This window comes from Podarcis erhardii, assembly GCF_964252035.2.
Source record: "Podarcis erhardii genome assembly, chromosome: 1".
Taxonomy (NCBI): Eukaryota; Metazoa; Chordata; class Lepidosauria; order Squamata; family Lacertidae; genus Podarcis; species Podarcis erhardii.
In genome coordinates, this window is record NC_138497.1 from 111,059,103 (window position 1) to 111,084,309 (window position 25,207).

Below are 25,207 nucleotides of genomic sequence, written 5' to 3' on the forward strand. Positions count from 1 at the left end.
CTGTTTTGAGCATAAAACAGCCCTCAGACATGGCATCTCAACAGAAAACACTATATTAGGAAAGACTTCTTTTAAAAAAGTGTATGAAACAATCAGACTGGAAGTGAAACATCAGACCAAGTCCAGCATTTTGCAAAGACAGATATCTTTCAGAGCTCACAAATGTGTAGGTCTCCTTTTGTTGTTTGTCCCTAGTATTCCTTAATTTCAGGTGGCGTGCCTCTGTATGTGGAGGTTCCACTAAGTTCTCAAGACTCATTGCCATTGATAGGCCTATCTGCTCTGATTCTCTTTTAAAGTGGCTATATATAGCAATGAATTTTGAAGTTTACATTGTATGAAGAAGGTGTGTATCTCCTTTGTTAAAGAGTAACCCTTTGGAAACTAATTAGGCTGTTGAATTATTTGTTCAACAATACAGAAGCTGGGAAAAAAGAACAATGGCAGCCCCACTTAGGATGGTTGTTGCTTGTTGGCTTGTATGTTTTTTTTGCAGGTAATTTATGCAACATGTCATCGACACAAAAATGGTGTGTTAGTATTGGATGTATACTGCACCATCCATTTGCCATTTTGCTTTCATAATTGTTCTGCAGTATTTCTGCATTATTGCCATATGGAGGGGCACTCTTGTTCTATAGCACAACGAAAATAGGACAATAGAAACTCAGAATATATGTGGTATGAAAAGTTATAGGAATTTAGCAGGAAATTATGAGACATGCACCTATTGCAAACAAAGCAGCTTGATTGTTACAAGCTTGGTGGATCAGGGGAATGCTGTTGATGTAGTGTATCTTGATTTCAGTAAGCCTTTTAAAAATGTCTCCCATGATATTACTGTGGAGAAGCTGGTAAAATGTGGGCTGGATGAGGTAACTGTTTGGTGGATTTGTAGATGGTTGACTGACCAAATGCAAAGAGTACTCACTAATGCAGGCATGGCCAGACTTGGCCCTTCAGATATTTTTGGGACTACAATTCCCATCATCCCTGACCACTGGTCCTGTTAGCTAGGGATGATGGGAGTTGTAGTCCCAAAAACAGCTGGAGGGCCAGTTTGGCCATGCCTGCGCTAATGGATCCTCATCATCCTGGGGAAAAAGTGACAAGTTGGGTGCTGCAGGGTTCTGTCCTAGGACATCATTGTTCAACATCTTTATAAATGACTTGGATGAAGGAATTGAGGGGATGCTCATCAAATTTGCAGATGACACCAAACTGGGAGGGGTCACGAATGCCGCGGAAGACAGAATTGGGATTAAAGATGACTTTAACAGATTGGAGAACAGGCCACAAACTAACAAAATGAATTTCAGTAGGGACAAGTGTAAAGTTCTACACTTGGGAACTTAGATGGTCTTCAGCAGCCTCACCTTTTGTAGCTCCCCCAAACCAGGAGCTGAAGCTGTTTTCTTCTAGAAACGTTTTATGAGGAAAGATGGGGAGAAAGTGAATGAGGCTTGAAGAATAAAACACCTGCGAGAGGGAAAGACATTGTGAAAAATTAAGTGCAAACATTCGGGGCTCAGAGATGATCAAAAGGAGCAACTTCTTGTTGCTACAGAAAGAGTCATTTATGCTTCCAAGGATTCAGATTAGGCCACCTACTTGCTAATCCTTTGGCCCTCCTGTTTTAAGTGAATGGGTCCAGCTTGCCTGCTTACGCTTCCTCAGGGATGTGCAGGGCTCCTGGTCACATCATGGCTGTCTTCAGAACAAGAGGGAAGGGCACTCCTTTCACCTCACCCTGTCCCTGAGCAGAGAGGAAGCCCTAGTTCTACCTCACCCCATATATGTGTATTCAGGATCAAACCTAGATGTCCCTTGGAATTCAGGGAATTATCACTTGCTGAAATCAAAAGGCAAAGCTTCTCGAGCATAAATTTGGTGTAAAGTTTTAACTGCAGATTTCCCACCCACCCCTTTGCTGTTTCTAAATGAGAAGGCATTTTTTTATTTTTTAAAAAATGTGATGGAGCTGTTATAGGAGGATTGTGAATAAAATATAAATGGTTACTTGATTGCTGTTGATGGCTAAATGTAGACATGAGAGCACAAGCAATTCATAAAAAGAATGAAATAGGAGGAATAAATGTATTAGCGGCGGCGAAAACCTGGCAGAGAAACAAAACTTGCAATCTTGGCAGGCATGAAGGAAAACAGCCATTGTAGTTATGCAAGTGTCTACTCTCTTGTCGGGGGAAAGACAAATATCTCAAGTGCTTCCTATAGCATCTGATGGTAAAAGCAAACCAGCCCTTGTGGCCTGAGTTTGTGAGGTATGTTAGACTTGAACACGTGCAAGCAATTATTCTAAACTATTCATATTTGAATGTATTACTGCAGCAAAGCAGATGTCACTGAAGGTTTGAGGGACAGCTTACCAGTTCATTCCCTCTCTTTTTTGAACAAAACAAGGACTGAAGGTTTTAAATGCAGTTAGATAAATAAGCTAAGCACTTGCACCCTAATGCAGTCAGATATGACTTTGCTTCAAAGGCGGTGGGACCTTACAGTGGAATCCTAAACAGGTATACTCAGAAGTAAACCCCATTGCGTTCAATGAGACTTACTCCCTGGGAAGTGAGTGTAGGGTTCACTCCTAAGCACACTTACTGGGCTGTAAGCCTCACAGAGTTCAGCAAACTTCTGAGTAAACCTGCAGGCGGATTATGTTGTTAAAACACATAAAACTGACGTTGCAAAACTGCAGGCCTGAAGTTGTTGCTTAGGAACACAGGGAACTGACTTTTACTGAGTCAGAGCACTGGTCTGTGCAGCTCAGTGTTGTCTACCCTGACTTGCCAGTGACTCTCCAGGATTTCAGACAGGAGACATTCCTAGCCCTGTCCTGGAGGATGCCAGGGATTGAACCTGGAACATTTTGTGTGCCAAGCAGATGGTCACCCACTGCCAAGCTACCACTGTGCAATTGTAGGAAGCCATTTCTAAGCATCATCAGGGCCGATGAGGTAATAGGGATGAGGGGGCCGTAATAACAAGCTGTATCTATTCTGAATCCTCATGCTGTTCTGACCAAATGCTGCACTGCTCTACCTGCATGCAGACTAATCCTTTTTAAAAAACAACAACAGCTGTCTTGAAAACAACTGCAAGGACAGAGCCGGTAAAACCCAAATCCAGTTCTCAGGTGGAGGCTCCATCTTTAAAATTCACACACAGTGATCTTTCAGGTCCTGGCTGGAAGTTAAATGCAGTGCCGTGCAGCCAGTTGCCACAGAGGGTTACATAAGAATATAAAAACAGAAGAGCCCCACTGGATCAGGCCAATGGCCCATCTAGAGCAGCATCCTTTTCTTACCGTGGCCAACTAGATGCCTATGCGATTCCCAGCAACCAGTATGCAGAAGCAGTTTGCTGCTGACACGGGAGGTAATATAGCCATTGATGGCCTTACCCTCCACAGATTTCTCTAATCCCATTTTAAAACCAACTTGGTGTCAATCACTAAGTGTTGTGAAAGCAGAGTTCATAATTTCACTATACACTGTGTGATGGAGTCCCTCCTTAAGTATTAAGTTAGTCGTGACTAACGTAAATCCATCGTTTTCAACTGATCTAACTCTGACTATGACTTTTGGGCTGCAGCCCAGGATGCTTAAAAGTCACCTTGCATTGTTTTCCATACCAGGTGTCGCGAAGGAGAACAGCAATATTACATTTATATTTGTAAACTTATTTTTAGGCTGCCTTTTTAGGCCCACGCATAAAAACACAATGCATCTGAAAACAAAAACTAGGTGTTTTAAATGGCAGCGGTACAAAATTGTTTTAAAATATAGGCCACTTTAGAAAACAAAATAAAACGGCAGTGTGGATTCTAGCAGCTAAAAAAGTATGCATTCTAAAAAAAAAAAAGGTCTTTAGGTTAAAAAATATATAGGCCTAAGTTGGCCTATATATATAAGGCCCCATCCAGTGGGGGGGGGGGGCAACGGAGTCTGAAATAAATAGGGTTTTTTTAAAATTCACCAAGATTTGCAGAGTTAAAGCCACGTGAACTTTGAGGAGAGAGTATTCTCCGTCTACATGTGACCAGAAGTCTGGAGAATAGTTTTGTTGTTTAGTCATCTTAGTCATGTTCGAGTCTCCATGACCCCATGAACCAGAGCATGCTTTGGAAGCTCTCACTTTCTTCTCAAAGCTTCTCCTTTTTTATGGCCATGGAGTTTTCTTGGCAAAATACTGGAGTGGTTTGCCAGTTCCTTCTCCAGGTGGATCACATTTAGTCTAAGCTCTCGGCTATGACCTGTCCGTCTTGGGTGGCCCTGCACGGGATAGCTCATAGCTTCTCTGAGTTATTCAAGCCCCTTCGCCACGACGAGGCAGTGATCCATGAAGGAGTGGAGAATAGTAGTGCAGTGCTAAATCATGAAGTTCAGGAGCTCATCATGACAGCCTCCGTAGTCAAGGAAGCAGCAGCGTCACATGAGGACAGGCAGTGGAACCCTCCTGCAGTGGTGATACCCCCTGGTGAGGATGGATGGGCTGAGGTGGCAGTGAGGTTGGAGGAACCCTGGGTTGCTGTGATTGGCCCACAGGTAAATGCAGCCCTCCCCATACTAGCGCTACTGGGAGCATTGCTGCCACTGTTCCCCCCTCATGTGCTGCTGCTGCAAGAAAGTGCTACCGTTTAAACTGCCCACATGAAGTTGAAACCCCAGCAAAGAAAATAATATCCGTCCTCTGCTTGGTTATTTTTCTCATTTGTATTTGCTCTCAGTGTTCCAATCTGTCACAAGCCTCATTAGTGTACCCCCATTCATGGACCAGAGCAAGGAGGGTAGTTAACTTGGTGCTGCGGTGGCAGATGATATCAGTGCTCCCACTCTCAGGAAGGGAAGGCCTCTGAAGCAGAGAAGTCATAACGTTCTTGTACGTCGGGCAGAAAAAAAAGCATCTGCTGTCCAGGTAGTTTTATACAGTTGGTGTATGATTGAATAGCTGAATTCACCTCAGATCAAGTGTTAAAATGTTCGCCACACCGCTTGGCAGCTTTGTGAAAGTGGCCAGCTTATAAATGGTCATTTACGCTCATCAAGTAGCAGATCTCAGCCATCCTGATAATTCTATGTAGTAGATAGCAGACATAAGCCGCCTTCTGTTCTCCATTCTGTGTACGTTGCCAGCATTTTAAAATTTCATCTTAAGAGGGAACGTGACTGGAGCTCACCCAGTTATGTGATAAGGAAACAGAACTCATATCCTGAGTCCTTGAATATTTCTAAAGGAACCCACAGCAGGGTCCAGGAGAGTGTTCATAACAAAACACTCCCCAAACATTATTTTACAGCAAAAGCCCCTTAACGTGCTATATAGCTTAATGCTTAATTAACCCGGATGCTGTGAGAAGTGTTTCTTCTAATCCACAAGACAGGAGGTTGCTTAGGCAACCAGTCTGACTTGATATCTGGTATACCAAAGAAGCCATCACAGAGTGAGGACCGGTCATTTGAATCCAGTAGATAACAGGCAAGATTAGGTGTTAATGCTGCTTGGGAATTTTAAGAAATCTGTATGTGTTCAAGAGGCCAGGCATCTCTCGCATATGCGCATGCACTGCTCCAAAAGTCGCTGTACCACATCAGTTGCTTCAGCAAAGCAGCCACTTGAATTGCCTGTAGGGCAAATTAACACAGGTGAATGACTTCAGTGTGACCCCTCCTGTCCGTTCCTTTCTGGGAAAATGAATTGTGTGAATATCAGCTGAGGAGACACCCAGCGGTTTCCCAAAAGTGGCCCTGAGGCCCTGGATATTGCAGCAGAATTATACCCTTTTCCTGCACCAAGCCTTCCTTCATTCAGTTTGGAGTACAACCAGAACAGGCAACCTGTAGGTTCAGATGTTCAAAACTTTTTTGGCACGTTTGAACCTACACATTAGAACACACACACCCCATTCTTTTTTTTTTTTTTTGACACATTCACTTTTTTGACACATTTGAACTTGAGCTTCCTAGCTGTTGAGAGCCTAATCTTCTAAAAGTTGATGTTGTAACCTTTCTATCTGGCCGGGTGGAGCTGTTTGGTTGCAGTGCTCCACAGAGCCAGGCCTGCCCATTGATCTCAGTCAACTTACCTGTGCCTGACTCTGAGTAGGACCAGGCTGTTGGGGAGGAACAGCTGAATGGCTGAGGCTGTTACCTGCCTGCAACACACTTCTGGTTCTATCTTCGCAAGAAACTGGTCTGCAGTCATAATGGTAGGAGGAAGCAAAATACACTTCTCCACAATGGCCTGAGGGCCTGGGCTTCGTGTGGTGTGCCCCAAATCTCCTTCCCCTTTTAAAAAACGTTTTTAAAACAAAGTTTATATGGCAGCTGGGCGCACTGCAAAGTGCAGTGCTGGGAAGCCACCCACCACCTTAATTTCTCAGAGCCCTAATTAGCATATGCAAATTTTATGCAAATTTCTGTTACGGACCAGCTAGCCAAAATCTAATTCCTAGTATTGGTTGGGAAGAGCTGATGCCTGCCTTGTATGTCTGGCTGTGCCTTGAGACTGAATCCTGAACCTGATTGGTTGAGTAGCCTTATGGAAATCATGGTATTAACTGAATTAGATAGGGAAGGTTTTCTTTTGTGTATACTGTTCTCTAACCAAGCTTCTGTGTCTCTGTGTTTCAGTCCCTGAGTCAATGTTACACAGGTCAATGTTACATGCTGCGAATCAATTCTTTCCCCATTCTCTCTGTCCCTTTTTCTTCCAGACATTTATAGTATTGAATAAAGGGAAGGCGATCTTCCGATTCAGTGCCACTTCTGCCGTGTATATGTTAACTCCATTCAACCCTCTTAGAAAAATAGCTATTAAAATTTTGGTACATTCATATCCTTTTCAAGTGGTTACTTCACAACCAGTGAAACGGTGCTACTCTGTTTTTCAGTGCTATGGTTCTTTCCAGGCATTTGGTCCCAGGGAGCCCATATAATCACAACATGCCCCAAGCAGCTGCCTTGTTCTTTATGATGGTAAGGTGGCCCTGGCAAGCAGGGGAACAGAAGGGAATCAAGTGTGGCAAGAAGTGTTGGCTTGCTGTTGAATTTACTTTTGGAATGCCAAGAATGCAACCTCTACCTTTCCATTTTGCTCTAAGTGTCAAATGCACCTTTGGGTATACTTGCTTTCGTTGGCTAATCCAAGAAAATTCTTAATGAGCAAAGCTATACCTGTGTGGAGAAGGGAGCAGGATTGCAGGGAGGCAAACAGAAGCATCTCACGAGTGACAAATTCCAGCGCTGGAGGGGATTCCAGTTCCATTTTTTAATTCCCAGTTTGCAGGTAACCAGAGGAGACCTAACATCCTTAAACTCGCATGGCTTGGCAGAAGCACTGACTGCTTCTTTGTTCTTTAGAACCGTCAAGCCAAAAACAGCTGTTAAAGAGAAGGGCTGAAGTATTTCTGAGTCGAAAGCTAAGGAGATCTGAAGCATGTCCTGGGAATCCCTTGCGCACTACTCTGAGGAAGGGCATGATGCAAATGTAATAAATGAACATCTGAATATGCATGTAGACGTCTTCCGTAAAATAAAAGAGCTCTACACATTCCTTAGTTTATGGTGCCATCCTGTGGCCATTGAGAGCCTATCATGTCTAGGTAATTAAACAGTATGCATTTGTGTGGGGATGTTCCCTTAAGTTACTGAGCCTTTGAATGACAGAGGAAATAATTTCTATTGCGAAGGTGAAGAGAACAAGTTATGTCCAGTGTTCGTAGTGATGTAAACCCCGGATCATTCTGAGTGGGGCTCTTGCTTAGCCTTTTCCCCATCCCCCAGGTGGGCAGGTTTCCCTCCCATGAGTGGAAGCCCAGTTTCCCATACGGCAGCTTCCCTGGTGATCCATTGACAGCAGTCGAGATGGGCTAAAGCCAGCAAAACATTTAGTGCTGTCTCCCTAAAGAGGCAGCAATTGTTGGCTTAATCAAGCAATCACACCTGGAGTATCTAGAATAATGTATATATATATATGGACATAGGAAGCTACCAGGGCACTGGTCCATTTTGCTCATACTGAGTGGCAGCAACTCTCCAGAGTCTTTTCCAGTTGTACCTGGAGACGCTGGGATTGAATTTGGGCCCTTTTGCAGCTGCTTCCCTGTTGGCTTTTCCATTGTTTTCACAAACAACAGCAAGAACATAAAACCCTACCTTATTATGGAATCTTGCCATGTTTTGAACATACTAAAAAATCTACCTTAGATGAGATAAACTTTTGATTCACATTTGAAACTAATTGTCAGGTGGCAAATGGTAACCTACAGCATACACATAGACAGAGTTCAGAAAGCCTTCATCTGACCTCATCATTTTCAGCCTAATGTTCCATATTCTGAAACATCATTTTGAAGTTGCCTGCCACTTTGCTGAGCACAATAATGTTTAGCGGTGTCATCACCGTTTAGACTTACATTTGCATCTTAATATTATACCGGCCACCCACATCCGACTCAAACCACTTGTTTCTACTTCTGATCCAGAAGTAAAATGGCTTTATCTGTCCTTCCCTGAAAAACAACAGCAACAATTTAATATTTCAGAAAGGCTATTAGAATGTCCATCAATCCACCTATTTTCTTTTAAATATGGAGCGCTATGTGAGGAGGTTATGCGATGTTCCCCGAGCATCATAAAAACCACAGGAAAGATTGGAAGTGAACCAGAATGTACTGTTGATGTAATCAATTTTTCTTATGATGAGTTCTCAAGAATATGTTCCTTAACAATAACATACATTATTCAGCATGCTTATTATGTGCACTATTTTGACCAACTGTGTATTTATGACCATGAGTAACCCTCCGGACTGGACAAAGAATGTAGAGTAAGTTGAATCTAATCACTATTCAATGTGTTAATGAATATATGATGCATGTGTATATATATATATATATATATATATATATATATATGTATGTATGTATGTATATAAAGTCATCCAAGGGGCAGTTCTGTTGGCAAGAAACCAACAATGCTGGTTCTTGTTACATGGGTTCCCACATTATGCAAGCATGCATTTGTGCCCAAGATTGACCCCCGACTTGTTCACATTTTACACTTTTAAGCTAAAACAGAACTCAAGGATAATGCCTGACTGGACCATTTTCTGTGCTCAAGAACTGATCTTTGCTTCCCTCTGCCTCTTGCTATTTCCCAATTCAAAAGGCAATTAAAATGCATGATGGTGATAGAATCAGATTTGTAATATGGTACCCAGGGATGTAACAACAGTCATGTGACTTCTTTCAATTTGGACACAACCCAATGTGGGTGGGAAGGTAAACCCCACACTTGCTGTCTGATAACAATGGCATGTGACCAAAGGTTGCAGACAATCAGCTACAAATTCACTCTTCGAAATGTCAGATCAAGCAGAAACTATGCCACTGAAATTGGCAAGTGAGGAAAAGCTCCAGGCTAGAGGGGAGATCAAAGTTGAACACTCTAGGAAGGAGGACGAGCCACCTGCCCTTCTTTGCACACTGGTTTCCTTTTTCTTTTCTTCTTTTCTATTAAAATAGAATGGGGGAAATTTATTGGTTACTTGAGGACACATTGTAAACAAATCAGAACATTAGCGGGATTGATATAAATACATTCAGTAAGAGATAAGGGGAGGAAAAGGGGAAATTTATAAATATATTTGAATTGGATGTGCAGTAACAAAAAGATAGGAAATGGCCCCAAAGTCCAGCATTACCTGTTCTTCTGCTGAACCATCATGGCGACATCTACCCCCAACAAAACAGCAGAAAGTGATTTTATCCTTCTGGCAGTCCTCCTCTATTTCGGACCCCAAGTATAGAATCACAGCCTTGGAAAGGGTCCAGGGAGGACATCCAGCCCCACTGCAAATCATTCAACAATATAATTCCCTGGCCTGTCCTAAGACGGTTGGAGCATATAAAGCCAATCTTGGGCTGACTGAACTGGCTGCCAATTAGTTTCTGACCCAATACAAAGTCCTGTTTGTAAAAATATAATTTTATTTTTCATTTTCAACTTTTACAAACATTTTAGCCAGAAAAAACAAAGTCTTTACACATCTAATTTACCTTCCCCTCAACTTCCCTCTCTTCTGCACACCTAGTTTACTCTGTTTTTGCATCTTCTTAGTAGCTGAGGAAGAAGTGAAATTAACCAGTAAGAAGACGCGTAAACAGTAGAAGCCAACCAGTCAGTCTTCTCCCTCCTTGCCTATGTGACTTTGATCTCTCCCAGCTTTCTGCTACTAGTGGTGGTGGCGAGGGGAAGTGTTAGGAATCCTGACACTGTGAGCATTGCATATAAATCAGCTCTGCCTCATACCTGCTTTGTGCACCTGGGTTGTCATCCAGAGACAGAGTTCATAGCTTTCCCTTTGGAAAACAATTCTTGCTATTCCACTTTAGACTTCTGACATCTCCCCCTCCCCCTGCCACCCGATATTATAATTGTCCGTTTTCTGTTGGGAATGTTTTGTTGAAATCATTAATACTTGTTTTCTGTTAACTGTTGCACTGATATTTTCTTCAGATACACATTCACGGGAATTTATACCTTTGAATCACTAATAAAAATTCTTGCAAGGGGCTTCTGTTTAGAAGATTTCACTTTTCTCCGGGATCCTTGGAACTGGCTTGACTTCACTGTCATTACATTTGCGTAAGTATATGTTTGCAGTATTTAAAGGGGGGGGGGTTGTTAGTCACTGGTAACCTCAAGTTGAGACAGGGAGAACCTTTAGAGAAAGAGATATACAGTATTGTTGATTTTTAGCATCCCAGAATGGAGAATGTGCTGCAGAACCATATTAGAATTCCTGCCATTTGTATTGTAACTAACTCTGGCTTAGCCCTCTTAAAATAAGCTTGTTTCATATCTTGTCTTCTTTTCTGTTCACTGGAATGGAAGCTACCTCTCAAGTTCCCAAATTAGTTTATAATAAAGCAGTGTGATTTGTTCGTTGACATTTTAATTTAATCTGAGAAAAGGCCCCCCCAAGCAAGTAACATAAAGTCTGCCTCAATTCTGAATAACTGTGATTTGATTCTACAGGTATGTAACAGAATTTGTAAACCTAGGCAATGTTTCAGCTCTTCGAACTTTCAGAGTATTGAGAGCTTTGAAAACTATTTCTGTAATCCCAGGTAAGAAGTGAGTGGAATGATGAAGTGTCAGGCCCCTTGTATCTCCAACTGTTTTTTGTGTGCTGTCATTGTGTTTGTGTGTGAACTCCCCTATTGCAGATATGTGACAGAGTTTGTGGACCTGGGCAATGTCTCAGCGTTGAGAACATTCAGAGTTCTCCGGGCATTGAAAACAATATCAGTCATTCCAGGTGAGAGCTAGGTTAAACACGGAGGCTGACCTTTCAAAGCTCCATTAAAGATGAAACCACACTTTTAAGCATAAGCCGTGTTGCTTGCTGCACTGTATAAGCAAAAAGAAAAAGAAAAAAAAGCAAGAATCAAAAACTTTTGTTTTCAGCGATTCTTTGCTTTTTAACTATGGCAGCTTGATTATTATTATTATTTTCCAAATCAGCCTTTGCGTTTAACAAATTCTTGCATGAGACATTTGCAGTAAGTGGCTATATGATTTGCATCTTATGACATCAAGCTTTCCGCTTTTAAATTAAGAGTCAAGATTAAGGCTTTCATACTGATGCAAATTTTACCATTTGTTGCAGGCACTCCGAACCAAAACTTGCTATCAGTTGTGTTTGGGTTTTTATTTATTTATTTTTAAAAATTATGCATAAATAGATGCAAAATGTGAAAGTTAGCATGGGCTTTTTTCTATGCATGGGAATTTTCTAAAAAGATGTCCTTCTTCTCCAAACCATCACCCATTTTTATTCCATAAAACTGAACATGGGATAATTGAAATAACTAATTAAATAAAAACACCTTATTTGTGTTGTTGAACAGTTCAAAAACCGACTCCACAATAATGGTTTGGGCAAGAGACACAAGCAAAATAAAACAATATACTTTTCTACACAGGGCTGAGATACAGCATGGATCGCAAAATTGCGTTTTTGCTTAGGCAAAGTGTTTCTCTGATTATGTACCACTGATACCTCAATATATCTGTTTTATTTTCATACACAGTTTCAAATCAGCATAAACCTAACAGCTTTTCATTCATGTTCACAGGCAATCAGGCTTTTTCATTAAACTGTCACAAATATAAAAACCATTTTGTTGTCATTCTGCATGAAACATTAACTAAGTCAAGCACATTCACGTGACATACAGTATATTGAGCGTGCAACATTGCAATGAATTTCCCTTTCTGTTTGCAGGCCTGAAGACCATTGTGGGAGCCCTAATTCAGTCAGTGAAGAAGCTCTCGGATGTCATGATCCTGACTGTGTTTTGTCTGAGTGTATTTGCATTAATAGGGCTCCAGCTTTTCATGGGGAACTTGAGGCATAAATGCCTGATTTGGCCGCCAGACAATTCTACTTTTGAAATCAACATAACTTCCTATTTCGATAGCACAATGGGCGATAATGGTACCTTTGTTAATAGAACTGTGACTACGTTTAACTGGGATGACTACGTCAGTGATGACAGTAAGGCCTGGTGACACATTATTACTTTTTCATTGATTCATATATATATGGATCTTAATGTTTTGCTGATCGCAGCTGGATTGTTGTCAATAGGCACTAAAATTATGCAGCACAGCCTAGCCTATAGTGCTGAAACTGAGTCCTGGGTTTGCAGGCACTGATGATGAGCTGAATGGCGAAAAGAAAAACACACACCAATAAATAAATTTTAGAACACACAAAGCATTTTTTTAAAAAGACTCCTTGCACACTGCTCCACTCCCCCTTTCTTCCTGCCCAGGGCAGTCCTACCCTCCGACTGCCCCTCAGAGCCGCCATGTCACACGAGGCTGGACCTCAGTGGCAGCAGTCTCTTCTTCTCCTTGCCCTCTTCCCAGCAGCCACTACCAGCTGCCCAAGGGAGGAGGCCAGCAGTAGCAGCAGCAGCAGCCATGGAGAGGCAACAGGATGCTCCCTCACCACCACCTTTCAGGACAAGTGCTGGCTCATCCTCCTCTGTGAGCTCAGTGGCAGGGGAAACAGGGACGTTCTGGGATCAAATCAGAAACTGGGATGGCTTTCGTAATTCCAGGACTGGCCCTGGAAAATCGGGACACGTGGAGGGTGTGCTTTACCTATGCTGACAAAGAAAACTGCAAGGCTTTGTGCTGGCATTACTAAATGAAGATAAATCACTTAACTTTAAATGTGTAGTCATTTTAACGTCCTTGAGTTTGCCTATGTATTTACCCACACAGCTGAGTCTAGTGCGTTGTGGGTTGTACAAGCTTTACACACGAGAGGTATGAATCACCAGTGCATCATCCCAAGGCCATTTCTGTCATGAGGTACACTGGTGCAGCCCAGCGCGCTTCTTGTTTTCCTGTGACCTCTTATAATGGGGTTTCAAGCGGTATGACAGAAATGAATCGGTCTCACTGATTGGACACTGTACTTATTTTAGCACAAACTATTTTGCAGCTTTCATACCTTGCTTTCATCTTCTCTCCCCCTTTTCCTTTTGTATTATGTCTAGCAGATTGCAAGACTGCAGGCGGGAACATATCTATATCATCTATATCAGGCATGGCCAAACTCGGCCCTCCAGCTGTTTTGGGAGTACAACTCCCATTATCCCTAGCTAACAAGGACCAGTGGTCAGGGATGATGGGAATTGTAGTCCCAAAACATCTGGAGGGCCGAGTTTGGCCATGCCAGATCTATATATCTGTATATCTAGATCTGTACAGCACTTTGAAAAATTCAGGCCCTTTTAAAGCGCATAGTAATAATGATAGTAATAATAATTCACAGTATCTATAGGACTGCTGTGTTGGCACACCATGCACAGACATTACATGCAATCTGGTGCTCAGTATAGTGCAACTTAGATTCCGAACAGGTCACTGGAGTAAGCACCCCAGTTTATAATTTACCTTAGTTAGTAATATTTATTTATTTATTTATTTATTTATTTACTTACTTACTTACTTACATACATACATACATACATATTCCTTTCACTAACTGGGTCCCAAAACAGTTTTTTAAAAATAAAAACATATTTTATATATATATATATATATATATATATATATATATATATATATATATATATAAAGTATGGATTTAACATTAGAGATCAAAACATCAGAGATTAAACTATCAAAGCAGTGTTCATGATGCAAAGACCTCCTGGAATAAAACAGTTTTAACCAAACACCTGAAACCTAACAGGGACAGTGATTGATTTCTGCTAGGAGAGAGACCCATAGAGTAGGGCTCACTACACTGAAGACATGATTCCTTGTTGATGTCTTTTGTGCTTTTGGTCCAGGGGGGACTACCAATACTGTTTCATAACTAAGTTGAGGGGCTTGTGCCACAATAAATCTATTGGATGATGTATATCGTGCCAAATATTCTTTTGGTGGGTGTACCCTCTGAGTGGAGATGCATTCATGGGATGCTTCTGTCAGAAGGGAAGCGGTGACTTTCGCAGGCAGAACTGGGAGCTACATGGGGAAAGAAGGAATTGGCAAAAATTACTTTATCTGCTTTCCACTAGTGGGAATTCCCACTGGATCATCTCAGTTCCATCCATGAGCCTGTTCATAAATGCCTAGTTAGGATCCAAACCTGAATTGCCATGGGACTCTCAAGTTATTTTCAGTGCAATTAAATGTTATCCATTTCTGTTTCCAAACAGATCACTTTTACTTCTTGGAAGGACAAAATGATGCTTTGCTGTGTGGCAACAGCTCAGATGCCGGGTGAGAGAATGGTCCAGTACACTTTATTCAAGAGAGTGGGTTGCCTTTAATATCCACAGCATTTCAGATCGCTAGCATTTTGGCCTCAGAAGCCTACTGTCTGGATGTCAGCATCTACATTTATGGGGATATGAAAGAGAGGGCGATCTTTGATATGGAGAACATGTCTTTCACTAACAACTCCCCCATCCACCCAATCTTTCAATGTTCTTTTTACACACTTTGAAAACACTCCTAAGATCAATGAGAGGCATCTCCCTCACTTTCAGTACCTCTCTTAAGTGTTACACTAGGTAAAGGTAAAGGTACCCCTGCCCTTACGGGCCAATCGTGACCGACTCTGGGGTTGCGCACCCATCTCGCTTAAGAGGCCGGGGGCCAGCGCTGTCCGAAGACACTTCCGGGTCACGTGGCCAGCGTGACAAAGCTGCTCTGGCGAGCCAGCACCAGCGCAGCACACGGAAACGCCGTTTACCTTCCCGCTATAAAGCGGTACCAATTTATCTACTTGCACTTAAGGGTGCTTTCGAACTGCTAGGTGGGCAGGAGCTGGGACCGAACGACGGGAGCTCACCCCACCGTGGGGATTCGAACCGCCGACCATACGATCGGCAAGTCCTAGGCGCTGAGGTTTTACCCACAGCGCCACCCGCGTCCCCTAAGTGTTACACTAAAGCATGATAAATTTAAATGGTAACACTTTATGGTGGTATGTTAAGGATTTGGGCAAGACAATGGCTAGTTTTCCCTAGGTAATGTTGAAAAGGCATTGACCCTGTAGACCAGCCTTTCTCAACCTGTGGGTCCCCAGATGTTATGGAACTACAACTCCCATCACTCCTAGCTAGCAAGGCCAGAGCTCAGGGATGATGGGAGTTGTAGTCCAACAACATCTGGGGACCCACAGGTTGAGAACCGCTGCTGTAGACCTAAGTAAAGAACCTGCAGTTCAAGGCAGTGGTGGACTTTGGACCCTGTGTGATGCTAAAATTCGGGGGGGGGGTTGCGTCTTACGCTCGGTTCAACATCATTGTTTTGGTGCCTCCTGCAGGGTGATGCCCAAGGTGGCTGCACCAGTTGTGCTACCCTAAAACCCCTCATTTCAAGGATCACATGGGACCCTTAGTTTAATTCCATGCGTCCCTCCTTATCGTTCAGCTCTCTGGACACTGTAGGTTAGCTCTTGCTCTCCAACTCTCCTCTCTGGGAATCTCTTTCTCTTTCACTTGATGTGTGTGTGCAAGAGGCAGACAAGAGATCATGAAGCCCCACCCACCATCAGATCTGGCTCTAACCACTATTGGCTGCAGCCCCAGTTGACCTTTCCCATAGGTCAATGGTCCATCATAGGAAGAAGGCTTCTGATCTCTGCTGTAGACCTTTGTCTGAAGTTGGCTTTCTTGAATTGTTCCATAGAGTAAAATCACAGTTGAAAAGCATTTTCATTCTACTGACAACTGGCAGACTATTTGCTCAAGAAAACACATTGATTGAGATGATGTTTTGAAAATGTCTTCCCCCCCACTTTTTTCTAGTCAATGTCCGGAAGGATATATGTGTGTAAAAGCTGGTCGAAACCCCAACTATGGCTACACAAGTTTTGATACCTTCAGCTGGGCCTTCTTGTCGCTCTTTCGGCTGATGACTCAGGACTTCTGGGAAAACCTTTACCAACTGGTGAGAGACTTTATATGCCAGGAGTATTAGTAATACTACAGAGGTTGATTATATAAACAGGGGCAGCCAACAAGGCGCCCTCCAGATATGATTGCACTCAAATTCCAATCAGCAGTAGACAACATGGCCAATGATCAGGGATGATGGAAATTGTAGTCTCATAATGTCTGGCAGGCACCACATTGAGTACCCCTTATTACTATTACCATAGTAATAATAAGAGCAATGTATTACTATGAATACTTCAGTGTATTTCAAAGGTAGATGAAGAAGAAGAGGAGTTTGGATTTGATATCCCGCTTTATCACTACCCGAAGGAGTCTCAAAGCGGCTAACATTCTCCTTTCCCTTCCTCCCCCACAACAAACACTCTGTGAGGTCAGTGGGGCTGAGAGACTTCAGAGAAGTGTGACTAGCCCAAGGTCACCCAGCAGCTACATGTGGAGGAGCGGGGAAGTGAACCCGGTTCACCAGATTATGAGTCCACCACACTGGCTCATGGTCTGTGTTACCATGTCACAGATAGAACAATCAATCTCAGCAGCATAAAATTGCATGTTTCAAGTCAAGGGCATAGTTTGCCATCTTGCCACAAATGGTACAGTCCATTGGGATTTGTTGCATTCATGCTCAGGAACAGGGAAGCTGTAATAGCACAACAGGAGGAATAATAACTGGCGCAAGGTTAAGACCGTCCACAAAACCTAATGGTTTTCAAACCATACAAGTTGTTTCGATGTGCGGCCATGACTCCGGCTGACAGAACTGGCTATTCCAGTGAGCAACAGGGGGAAAGGTGACTCGGGTGCTTTACAAAATGTCTCCGCTGAAGTGAGTCGCAGTGTTGCATAAAGAACATTTCAGTGTTAGTACTTTGCCTCCCCCCACCCCCAACCAGCAATATGGCTGCTGCAAAGCAAATCGGCTGCATACAGAATGGCTTATACAAAATGACTGTACAGGACCTTGAATTCCCATTCAGGCAGCTGGCATATGAAAAATATGCAGGGGGCCAGTTCTGTGGTCAGAAGTCAACTATGGCAGCTGTTCCTCTCCCTTTCACATAGAGGAAGCACATCTTGTATTAAGCATGAATAAGAGGTGAGGTCTAACTGTACTAACTGGTGTGTATATCCACTTGTAAAAAAGGAATGCAGCGGTTGTTATTACAGCCTCTTATTTACAACATAGTTTGACATGTGAACTTGTACATATAGCTCATGTACATAAGACCAGCATGTACCGGTACACTAAGTTTCTTAACCATTTAACTTATACACATTTTGAACATGTTCCTTGTCACTACGGTATAATAAAGAGGCCATTACATTTTATAGGAATGTTATGAACTGTTTTATTCTTTCCTTTCTTTCTTTTTACAGACATTGAGAGCTGCTGGCAAAACGTACATGATCTTTTTTGTCCTGGTGATTTTCCTGGGCTCTTTCTACCTGATCAACCTGATCCTGGCTGTTGTTGCCATGGCCTATGAAGAGCAGAACCAAGCCACCATGGAAGAAGCAGAGCAGAAGGAGGCCGAGTTCCAGCAGATGCTGGAACAGCTGAAAAAGCAACAGGAAGAAGCCCAGGTATCGTTCTTTCTTTTTTAACGATCATTTTTATTGACTATTCAGCACAGGAACAAAAAGCTTAGGTACATTTCCGATGGAAAATGTTTGGACAGTTTAGCATAGCTTTAAGGTTCTAGCTAATCATAGAAAGCAGCCGCTGCTTTAAAGCTGTAATCTCCATTTCAACCAGCTTCTCAGAAGATATTTTGAGGAGAAAGCTACCTGTTATTTTTATCCATATTTGATTAAAAATAACTTTTGTTTTGTTTTTGGCTTATTCTCATACAGGATGGCATGTAAAATCTGTGAAGGTGCTTTTAGCTAGTTAACACCACCTGCATGTGAGCTTGAAGCATTTCAAGATGGCGGCTGGGTAGTAGGCATTTACTCATACATTATGACAAGTAAATTAGATTATGACAAGTAAACCTTTAGGGTAGGGGTCAGCAACCTTTTAAAGCCCATGGATCTCATTTCAGAAGTGGAGACACTATTGTAGGCATATCCACTTCACTCTGGAGAAAACCAGATGCACCCACACAGGCCTACCCAGGCAACGTTCCCTCTCCTCAAAGCACAAAACCACCCACACAAAACCAACCAGGCAACATGCCCCGCTCTCAAAACCAAACTCCATACAAACACCCCCAGGCAACACAGCACATCCACCCACCTCACAAAATTGAAACAGGCAATAATGCCCGCTATCACCGTCCCTATCTACCCTGATGCTTCTCTGTGCCCTGAAGCTTACCAGTTTGCCACTATTCCCCACTTCCCATTTTCTGAAAATCAACAAACAGGCAGCTTAGCTGAGTAGGCTTAAAAGCAAAGTACCAGCTCCAGCTGCCTACACTTTTTTTCCTATGTTAAGAATGTATCTGGGCCCACATGGACCCAGAAGCATCCCAGGGGGAAAAAATATTGAAACGACTGTTGCTGGAAGCTACAGCTGCTTCCAAATGCTTTCTTTATTTTTTAAAAAACAGCTTCAATTGCCTGCCCTCAAACCAGAAAACTCAGTAAGGGCTAAGGGCACTGAGGGCACCAAATGAGATTTTCATAGGAGCAGCAGGGTTCCCACATGCACCACACTTATCAGGATGAGTCAATGGTTCTAGGCCTTCCCTCGCTCAGTCACAAAATGATTGAACGATTCCTCCCCCAGGAAAATAAAAGGTGGCTAGGAAACATGAAGTATGTTTTCTATACGGCAGTAAAGCTGGAATCTAATTTGGTTTCGTTTATTTTGTTTTACCCATGTTGCCCTTCTGTTAAAAAAGAAAAATAAGAAGAAGAAAAGAACAGATTGTGAAGCCTAGGCTAAGAAACAAGAATAGCCGTGGCAATTTCTTTTTCCTGCTGCAAAGGACTTGTGTCTCCCACATGTTTTGGGGCCAGGTTCAATACTCTTTTACACTCTTATTCCATGGGGAGTTATGTTCACAAGAGGAAGGAAGGTGCACACCGTTGCTCTGGAGTGTATTTTTCTTCTCTTGTAGGGCAAGACAGTCATGCTGAGAATTAGGCACCACACTTCCTCTTGTGAGCAGCTTTCAAGGAATGAGGTGTTTGCAGTGATTCTAGCCTGCTGGGTTTAAGTCCTGGTGCCTGGGACAGTGACTAAGGCCTCTTCATCCCTTACCCATAAGGAAAGATTCCTCAAGTGAAATTCAGCCATGTTAGGGTGTACCTGGTGAGGGCAAGCTCCGCCATGTGGCAGGGTGGCATAGCCTGTTTCAGGTGGCGCCATGAGGGGGGGGGGGATAGATGAAGGCAGGAACTGGTGTCTAAATGTTGCACAATACTTTTTAAAGTGTTGGCCAGAGCCTGGGAGAAGGGGTGCCCCTCGCTTCAGGCAGAAACATGCCAGCACCAGACTTTCTGAGGTAAATTTGGCGAGGTCCTGGAAGGCCTTTTGGAATTTGAAATTTGCTATATTGCCTTGTTGAGATGCTTCTTCTTATGTAGTACATGGGATTAGTGTGAGGAACATCAAACTCATCTGCTTTTTTACAAATAGAAACCCTGGGAATACAGTAGTATTAACGGATTAGTATTGTGTGCCTTAAATGTGTTTAACTTTGGTTACTCAACAGGCAGCTGCTTTAGCCGCCGCCACAGGTGAATCTAGAGAGTTCAGTGAAGTTGGTGGTGTCGGCGGGTTCTCGGAGAGCTCTTCAGTGACGTCAAAGCTGAGTTCAAAGAGTGCTAAAGAGAGAAGGAACAGGCGGAAAAAGAGGAAGCAGAGAGAACAATCCGAAGGAGACGAAAAAGATGAGGATGAATTTCACAAATCTGAATCAGAGGACAGCATCCGAAGGAAGGGCTTCCGATTCTCTATTGAAGGGAACCGACTGACTTATGAGAAAAGATTCTCTTCCCCACACCAGGTAGGGAGAAAGTATCCTGGCCTGTGTGTACCAACTAATATTGGGCCAGGTGGAAATTGCTCAGCCTTCCTCATATATATATATTAAGGGGGATTTTGACCCCAAAGGTCCAATGATTCTTTCCAGTCTTTGGTGCCATGGAATTATGGATCTTCTGGACATGTTTTTGAGCTATTTTTAAGGAAAATCAGCAAAAACGACACTGCCAATATGGTGTTGTTGTTTTTTAACTTTATTTGCATTAGCCAACAGCCACAGCAACATAAAACAAGCAATATATACAATTAAAAGGACAACAATGGGTAAAAAGGACAATCAGATGACCAAGATTATCGTTCAGATAGTGGCCCTTAATCTCATTGCACCCTCGATAAACCGGGCAACCTTTGCTGTTGTCTGATAATTTTGATCTGATAAAAGAAAGAACAATGTGGCCGCAGATGGGCGGCCTGGGATGGTAAGTAAGAGTGGGGTGATGATCTCATTCCTCAGATCTTTATAAAGAGGACAGGACAGGAGAACATGACCCACTGTTTCCAAATTGCCATCTCCACATGGGCAGAGTCGTTTCTCAGTTGGAATCTTTTGGTATCTGCCCTCAAGTACAGCAGAGGGCATCACATCCAATCTGGCCAGTGTGAAGGCACATCTGTATTTTGGGATAGTTAATTTATACAAATATGGTGTTAGGGAATCAAACTGGGAAGGGGGGCGGGGAGGCATACGAAGGACAGAGTTTCTTTATAATGGCCAGATTGTTCTGTTGCTCTAAGTCCTTCAGACGCTGTCCAATTAGCCTTTTTGCCGATATGGGTTGTCATTTGACATTTCCACCCAGACACTGCTTCTGACTGCAGTATTCCGGCTACTTCTGGGAAATTCTGGATGTATGGCAACCCTATTTCAGCAAGACACTCCCTTCCTGAGTGCACTCACTTCATCCTCCTCATGACCTTTGCTGCTGTCCCATCCACTGACTTTTCCCTCTGGGCTTAATTGTGCCCAGAGAATGAGGCATGCAGATGGCCACCCATCTCAGTGCTTGCTTGCTCTGAGAGGGTGAGGAAACAAGGCAGCAATAGCAAGGAGCAGGAGCATCGGTGGCAGAGGGCTCCAGTGGTCAACAGTGACCCCTTTGCTGAGGCAAGGGCTTTAGCAGGTGAGCAGCAATGCCGGTTCACTGACACCATCCTGGGAGCAAGCCATGGTTAGCTGGGATTTTGTCCATTTATTGTTTCCCTTCTAAAGAATGGAGGGTGATGAGAAACAGTTCCACTAGGCAGAGACGTTCACTGTAATCAAGTAGAACTGCCTAATAAATATTCATTTAATATTTTCCTGTGTTAACATTGATACAGATCGCTCAGGTGCTCTGGGGCAAGTCCCTAAAAAGCATCTGTGTTTCAATCATTCCTCTGTAAATCAGTGGAGGGAGGGAAAGAGTTTTTCAACACAGTCATTTCATTGGTAATAATTTCTAGGTAATTGGGTTTGGTGATTACATGTGGTGATTTTAATGGTAGCCTATTGATGCAGCTACAATGGTTCTTTTGATTTTCCTACAATTTATTTTCAGATTTTTTTAATTTTTCGGATAATGTTATCTGTAAGGTTAATGATTATGATTCCTTCCTCCCTTCTTTCTGTGATGTTCTTAGTGTTGTTTCCATGATATTTAAGTGATGTTTCTTTCTGGGTATTTTACAACTGCTTTGTAATATGAATTGTTATTTTCTTCTTAATCATGTTCCAGTGGCGTCTTACAGTGTTGTAAACATTGGATTTCAATGTACATGTCGATCAGAGGCATTTCACTATGCCCACGATGTCTTGGCCTTGCACGTGGCTTTCAGGAGTTTCTGATTTGGGGTTGCTCCCTCATTTTCCCTCACAGTCTCTGCTGAGCATCCGTGGCTCCTTGTTCTCCCCAAGGCGCAGCAGCAAAGCGAGCCTTTTCAGCTTCAGAGGCCGAGCAAAGGACATCGGGTCGGAGAACGACTTTGCCGACGACGAGCACAGCACATTCGAAGACAACGAGAGCAGAAGGGACTCTCTCTTTGTCCCTCACAGACATAGTGAGAGGCGCAACAGTAACATCAGCCAGGCCAGTCGATCATCCAGGATGGTACCTGTGCTTCCAGCAAACGGGAAGATGCACAGCACCGTGGACTGCAATGGGGTGGTCTCCTTAGTTGGTGGGCCTCCAGGTCTGATGTCACCCACTGGGCAGCTTCTGCCTGAGGTAATAACAGATAAAGCAGCTACCAATTTGAAACTGTGCAGTCATTCGGCCAAGGAACTTCATTCCTTTCTGTGGAATGAAGTTTGCTTGGACGATTGCAATGCGCCCTACATGGGGGGGCAAGCAGTGGCAGAACTTCATGCTCTGGCACTGGGGGGTGGGGGGGTGGAGAGCAGGCATGTCCTGGGGCATGGCATGCTGCCTGCGGGGGGTGGCACCCAGCGTGGGCGGGGGAGCAGCCACGATGGCACCCCACCAGGATCACGCTGCCGGGGTGGTGCGCTCCCCCCGCACTCCTCTTCCTCTGCCAGTGGGGGCAAGGTGGGGCTGCCCGGCGGTACCATTGGGAGTGCAAATGTGTCTCTGCAGCTCCCACCTTGCCACCACCCTTCCAGGAGGGTAGTAGTGTAGCACTTTTCCACCACAATGGTTGCCCCTGCTGGATAGCATCAATGGGACTTACCGCCAAGTAATATTTATGACTTGCAGCCTAAAGGAGATTTGGGTATCCTCATCTTCAGTTTGTGGGTATTCTTACGGGACCAAAGAGATGAGAAATGTTAACATTCCTAAGTATTTTGTTTTCAGGGCACCACTACAGAAACAGAACTAAGAAAAAGACGCTCCAGTTCTTACCATATGTCTATGGATTTTCTGTCTGATCCTACTGCAAGACAAAGAGCAATGAGTATAGCCAGCATACTTACCAACACAATGGAAGGTATGTAGAATCTTTCCAAAATCCAGTGGACGAAAACTGAGATTACCATTTAGAAAACAAATAACAAAATGTCCGCTTACAGTTATCTGCTTCTGTTTGGCTGCCTGTTATGTTCTCTGTATCCACAACCATTATTTTACTCTTCTGGTAGTTATACACCATTATGTTATGGCCATTGACTTTTGTTCCCACAGCCATTCTAAATCTAGGAGGGAAGAAGCGCTTGTTTTACCAATTTTAGTAAATGTAAATACAGTTATAATACACAAATTATGATTGACAAACATGGTGCAACAGGTTACTCCTGTGGGCCAGAGCCACTGAGCTGCTAAGTCTCTGCTGAGCAAAGTTGAGCAGTGTTGAGTCACATTGATTTCAACAACAGAGTTACATTACAATCATATGCATGCCTACTCTGAAGTAAGCCCCACTTTGTTCAGTAGGTAAATATGCATAAGGTTGCAGCCTTAAGGACAGACAAGTGTCAAAGACTTAACCCCCTCATTCCTACAAAGGAGATTTCCTAGGAATGTTCTCTAGGTTAAATATCATATTGATAGCTAGGTGCCCAGTTTCTGGGCAATTTGATATTTGTATCTAGGAATCTGAGGGTAGCATCTAAGAGTTTCAAATATTTTTCAGCTTCTTCTTAGGCACTGCCAATTGTTTAGACAGCTAAAGCTTTGTCCTGGTGATATTGAGAGCTGAGGAAGTAAAGGGGGATTTTAATTGGCTCAGTTGAAATATCACATCAAACCATGGTTTCTGCTATGCATAGTTAGGTACCCACACCATAGTTTGAGCTTCCAGACACACAACAGGGAAACAGTGGTTTAGAGTGCTTTCATTTTCCACATATTCACTCCCATCTCCATGGTACAGCGGCTTCTTGAGACTGCAGTGACCCTATCTGGGATTTGTCTGTGGCTTGTGGTTTCAGATATAACAGCAACCCACTAAACCCAAACTGGTTTGCAAACCAGCATACAGCTTTGGTTTGATATCCTGGTTTGGTGAAGGTTAAACTGGGCTCAGAATGCCATCACCTTAATGAATCATCTCACAAAACACGCCTTGTAGGGGAAAAAATCTGTACCACATAATTATGAGTTGAATATATAAAGTCGATTATTTCTTTTTTCTCTCTTCTAGAACTTGAGGAGTCCAGACAGAAATGCCCTCCCTGCTGGTACAAATTTGCTAACATGTGCTTAATCTGGGATTGCTGGCCACCGTGGTTAAAAATAAAGCATGTTGTTAATCTGGTAGTGATGGATCCATTTGTTGACCTTGCTATCACCATCTGCATTGTTTTGAACACCTTGTTTATGGCCATGGAGCATTATCCAATGACTCCTCAGTTTAACCATGTGCTGTCTGTTGGAAATTTGGTAAGTCCTTCATAGTATAATAAATAACAGAAAGCAAAGAAAAAAAAGAGCCAATTTATTTCACTTGCTTTACTCTGTTGGACTTAGTTAGATATCACCCACTGAAATAATTATGAAATTGCTTGGGTTGGATTGGGTCAGGATTAAAAGCCTAATTACAAATTACTTTAAATTTGCTGCTTGAAGTGGTGTCAGCAGTTTTGAAAAAGTAAAACCAAGCACCAGAACTTGTATGAGAAAAAAGATTGGGCCTGTATGAGGATTTAAGCCTGATCAAGTGGTTCACTTCTGGTGGGTTTTTTTTTCCTTAATAAAACAATTTTATTTTTTTTATGCTGTAGCTCTTCGTCTCTGCTCGGCAAACATTTGATGAAT

The 25,207-nt window shown here is 43.0% G+C and overlaps 1 protein-coding gene across 1 annotated transcript in view; it reads left to right on the forward strand.

The window, feature by feature from the left end:
- Nucleotides 1-25,207, forward strand: part of LOC309346486 (sodium channel protein type 2 subunit alpha-like) — a 95,849-nt gene that overhangs the window by 40,060 nt on the left and 30,582 nt on the right. The window contains 13 exon segments of the mRNA XM_081870319.1: nucleotides 6,734-6,851; nucleotides 8,757-8,847; nucleotides 10,539-10,667; nucleotides 11,061-11,158; nucleotides 11,161-11,343; nucleotides 12,313-12,585; nucleotides 14,774-14,837; nucleotides 16,373-16,514; nucleotides 17,897-18,103; nucleotides 20,185-20,478; nucleotides 22,373-22,720; nucleotides 23,309-23,441; nucleotides 24,594-24,832. Of these exon segments, the coding sequence (XP_081726445.1) occupies nucleotides 6,734-6,851; nucleotides 8,757-8,847; nucleotides 10,539-10,667; nucleotides 11,061-11,158; nucleotides 11,161-11,343; nucleotides 12,313-12,585; nucleotides 14,774-14,837; nucleotides 16,373-16,514; nucleotides 17,897-18,103; nucleotides 20,185-20,478; nucleotides 22,373-22,720; nucleotides 23,309-23,441; nucleotides 24,594-24,832 (2,319 nt within the window).